The sequence below is a fragment of the Octopus bimaculoides genome, chromosome 5 (assembly GCF_001194135.2).
Source record: "Octopus bimaculoides isolate UCB-OBI-ISO-001 chromosome 5, ASM119413v2, whole genome shotgun sequence".
NCBI lineage: Eukaryota > Metazoa > Mollusca > Cephalopoda > Octopoda > Octopodidae > Octopus > Octopus bimaculoides.
Genome location: NC_068985.1, coordinates 78,408,341 through 78,412,842, shown reverse-complemented (window position 1 = coordinate 78,412,842; position 4,502 = coordinate 78,408,341). Strand labels below are relative to the sequence as shown.

Genomic DNA, 4,502 nt, shown 5'->3' with positions numbered 1-4,502 from the left:
ATATATATATATATATATATATATATATATATAATAAATATGCCCTTAATTATTTTGTTTCAAATAACTCATTAATAAACAAACTTTCTTTAAAAGTATTTATCTAAAATCTTACACACTCGCGCGCGCATATTCACAAGAAGAGAAATTGAAACAAAGAATAACCCAGTACGAACTCATCCACAAATTCTAAATAAATTAATATCACATCATCCTATCTACAGTCGCAACACCATATCACAAAATAGCACAAACAATCAATGAAGAAGCCAGAAAACACAACCCAATCAATAAATATGAACAACTAACCAATGAACAAGCAGAAACACTAAGTCACACACGCGTGCACGTTCACACACACACACACACACACACAAACACATATCCCAAAGGTGTGGTGAGGAGTGAATACAACAAAGATGATTTTTCGAGAGAATCAGGAATTTCTGAGTAGAGACACCATGAGTCTAACCAGCTCCGATTAGCAGATGCCATTGTAGTTACAGTAGAAAAGGTAGATGGAGAGAGAAAAACAGAGAGTGAGAGAAAAAGAGCGAGTGAGAGAAAGAGTGAGAGAGAGAGAGAGAGAGGGGGAGAGAGGGAGAGAGAAGGGAACCACAAGTACCTGCGAACAAGAAGCTAGAGTATGCTTTTGACGGACTAAATCAATCGGGTGGCTCTTTTCTAGATGTCTTCTAGGACAGTGCTACTCAAAGTGGTGGTCCGCGGACCGGTGCCGGTCCGCGAGTCATCAGCTACCAGTACGCGGCGAGCTTCCAGAAAAGAAAAAAAATAGACATCATAAAATATTTACGTAATACCCTTTTACTTGTTTCAGTCATTTGACTGTAGCCATGCTGGAGCATCGCCTTTAGTCGAGCAAATCGACCCCAGGACGTATTCTTTGTAAGCCTAGTACTTATTCCATCGTTCGTTTTTGCCGAACCGCTAAGTTATGGGGATGTAAACACACCAGCCTCGGTTGTCAAGCGATGTTGGGGAGACAAACACAGACACACAAACATATAGACACACATATACACATATATATGTATATACGACAGGTTTCTTTCAGTTTCCATCTACCAAATCCACTCACAAGGCTTTGGTCAGCCCTTGCCCAAGGTGTCACGCAGTGGGACTGAACCCGGAACTATGTGGTTCGTAAGCAAGCTACTTACCAAACAGCCACTCCTACATTATTTGTTTATTGTATTATTGTATTATTTGTTTACAAAATAAATATAAGCTAAAAAACATTTGTCAACTTTTATTATATTCATTATATATATTGTTTCCGGTATAAATTATTATTACTAAGAAATATTACCGGTCCCTGGCACATAGGAAAAAAAGAAAACTGCCGGTACGTCACATCAGATAGTTTGAGAAGCACTATTCTAGGATGTTTGTATATACTGCAACAGGTACCGTCCTAGATGTATTAGTAAGTCTGTGAACGTATAAGTGTATCTATTTGCAAATATGATTATATGTCAGTGCATGTGTGTGTATGTGTGTGTCTGAAAGCGAGAAAGAGAGGGAGAGAAAGAGAAAGAGAGAGAGAGAGAGAGAGAGAGAGAGAGAGAGAGAGAGAGAGAGAGAGAGTATGTTTGATAGTATGCATGGTTCCATTACATGTCTGTTGTTAATGTTTGCAAGTATATACAGATGCTTCGCAGCAATTTTTGTTTAAAAGATTTCCAAATCGTAGTGCAAGAATATACACTCAGATTTTGGGCATTACACCAACTTTATACATTTAATTATTTATTTTTTAGGTGATTTCATTGAAAATATTCTACGTCATTGGTCTCAGAATTATGAGTATCTGGAGAAGAAAACAGGTTATGTTGAATGGTAAGAGCTTGATTACGTTTTGATTGTATTTTATATCAGGGAAATGCTGATTAGTGCGTACGTTTTAAATATGTCAGTGCTCTGCAACTGGTGTGCCACGAGATGATGCTAGGTGTGCCGCAGTGTAACCTGAACAGCGCTGGATTAACCAATTAAGCAAAATAAGCACGTACTTAGGGCATCAAGGGATGGGGAGGACACCATAGAAATGAAAATGGTTTACGGCATGAAAAAAGTCACTTTGAACTTGCTAAAATAATATTCGTAATACTAAGTATAGAAGCAGAAATTTTATGTAAAATTAATTTAAACGATATCATCGAACACTTCGCAATTAAAGGAAAAACGGAGAAAACTTTTCAAATATAAATAAAATAGAAGCATACAAAAATAAACATTATTTTCCATTTTACTGTGAATTTTGCTTCATTTTGAAAAATAAAAATTAATTTAAATGGTTTATTATCGTTTACACTTTGAATTATTTTTGTTTACATTTTGAACCATTTACATATACTTGAGGGCACCAAAATCTTTTAAGTGTTTAGGGCCCTCTATGGGTCTTAATCCGGCCCTGAACCTGAATATAATTCTTTTCCCATTTATTCAATGGGAATTTATGCGAATAGATTGATGTACCAGACAAATATATTGACTGAATAGATGTGGCCTGCAGATGTTGACTGGATAGATGGACACAGTGATTGGACGTCGAATGAAGAGACACCGTGTTCAGACGTGAAAGAATAGAACCCACTGAAACTAATGACAAAAGTTCCTCACGACTTCCTCTTTACGAACATAGTGCAAATCACCAAAGCTGTCATTCGCAACGGAGTGTGACTTGGTAGCATGTACCATGCTTTTGTTTATTGTTTTAGGTGCCTGTCTGGTTGCGAGTAGACAATGATACTCTTTCGACCTTCCTCGCAGCTAGTGAGAGAGAGGGCTGCACCAGTACTTCACTGGTACTCGTTTTCAGCTGAGTGGATTGAAGCAACATGAAATGAAACGTCTTACTCAAAGAGTATTGTGTCCCATTCAGACTAGAAATCGAAACAAAAACTTTGTGATTGTGGATCCAACTCATTAGGCCGCCACGTGCCTTCGGAACATAACATACCGGTAGATATTGGTTTCACATTTTGGCACAAAGCCAGGAATTTCGGGGAGGAGGTAAGTCAATTACATCCACCTTAGTGCTCAACGGGTAATTATTTTATCGCTCAGGAAAGGGTGAAAGGTGAAGTTGACTCCGGTGGAATTTGAACTCAGAACGTAAAGATGGACGAAATGCCGCAAAGCATTTTTCTCAACGTGCTAATGGTTCTGCACACTCATCACCTTCGTACCAATAGCTATTATCTCAATAAACATAGAGTAGATCAACGGATTTTTACTTGGACGGTAGCGCACTCTTGAGAGTGTTGTGGTTCTATTAGAGAGTGGCAAATATCAAGAAGGTGCTATGAGGGATGCTAAATTTTTAGTGGGGACATGATTTATCTTAGAAATAAAATATTGGAACCAGGTACAATACTTTCCAAAAAATTTTTTGTTAGAATTAAAATATGCTTAGAACATCGTGTTATCAGTATATAGAAGTTTCATTGATGTTTCGTCCAGGTCCAATATAATTTTGTTATATAAGTTATCGCTTTATTCTGTAACATAAAAATGTAATATAGGGGTTACTAGACCACTCAAATACCTAAGAAAAAAAAATGGTACATTCTGGATGAGATGCTATAAGAAAATATAATTAATACACTAAATTAGGTTTTGTTCGGTTAGAATAATTAGCATTTTTTTTTCCAAAACATGGGGAAGAGGCTTTTGTAAAACACCATTCTTACAAAGGAGGCACTTAGCGAAAACCATCGGCGTAGATGTGATTATATAGGCTGAGCGTGTAGGTGATGAATTAATGAAAGGTCAAAACAAGGGTACGGTAAAAGCTACACGGATTGCTTATGATGATAACATAGTGGCCAGATATTACTCAATCACACCGCTTGACTGCCTGAGAGTTATCCACATGGGAAACAAAGATACCAGATGATGGGGCCACTGGAAAGCTTCAGTAATGGGTCAGGTCTTGGGTTAATCTGATCCTGCCTAAAGCATATCCTCAGTGCAGACAAGGTTATTTAAAGGCGTCTTGTCACGAAATCGTCATAGGATTTCTGCAGCGTGTTTTAGGTCCAGTTTGTCATCAGAATGTTGTATTGTGATGGCTTTGTCGCTCTTGGTCCACAGTTGTTTAATCGTTTGGTGCACCAGTTTATGCCACAACTATCCTATACAGGGGTTGGACAAAATAATGGAAACGCCTAGCATCATAATTTTGAAATATCTATATAACAGTCAAAAGCTTGTTTATTTTCATGTTTCTTATTTATTTATTATTAGTGTTACTTAATATGTTTTGCTAAAATTGCTGTTTCTTTTCAGATACCGACAGAAAAAAGTAATTAAAATTCTTTAAAATGACAGATCTATCGGACTTTCAAAGAGGTCAAATTGTTGGTGCTCGTATGGCAGGCTCTTGCATAACGAAAACAGCCGAAATGTTTGGTGTATCAAGAAGTAGTGTCTCGAAAGTAATGACAACCTTTGAGAAAGAGGGAAAAACCTCCTCG

General features: G+C 37.3%; 1 protein-coding gene across 6 annotated transcripts in view; it reads left to right on the top strand.

The window, feature by feature from the left end:
- Positions 1–4,502, top strand: part of LOC106869251 (opioid growth factor receptor) — a 48,332-nt gene that overhangs the window by 30,857 nt on the left and 12,973 nt on the right. For all 6 annotated transcript variants that reach the window (XR_008264125.1, XR_008264124.1, XR_008264123.1 and 3 more), the window contains one exon: positions 1,782–1,860. Coding sequence is in view for 1 of the 6 variants with exons in the window: in XM_014914915.2 (XP_014770401.1) it covers positions 1,782–1,860 (79 nt within the window). In the remaining 5 variants the exon portion in view is untranslated. The remainder of the gene's footprint in view (positions 1–1,781; positions 1,861–4,502) is intronic.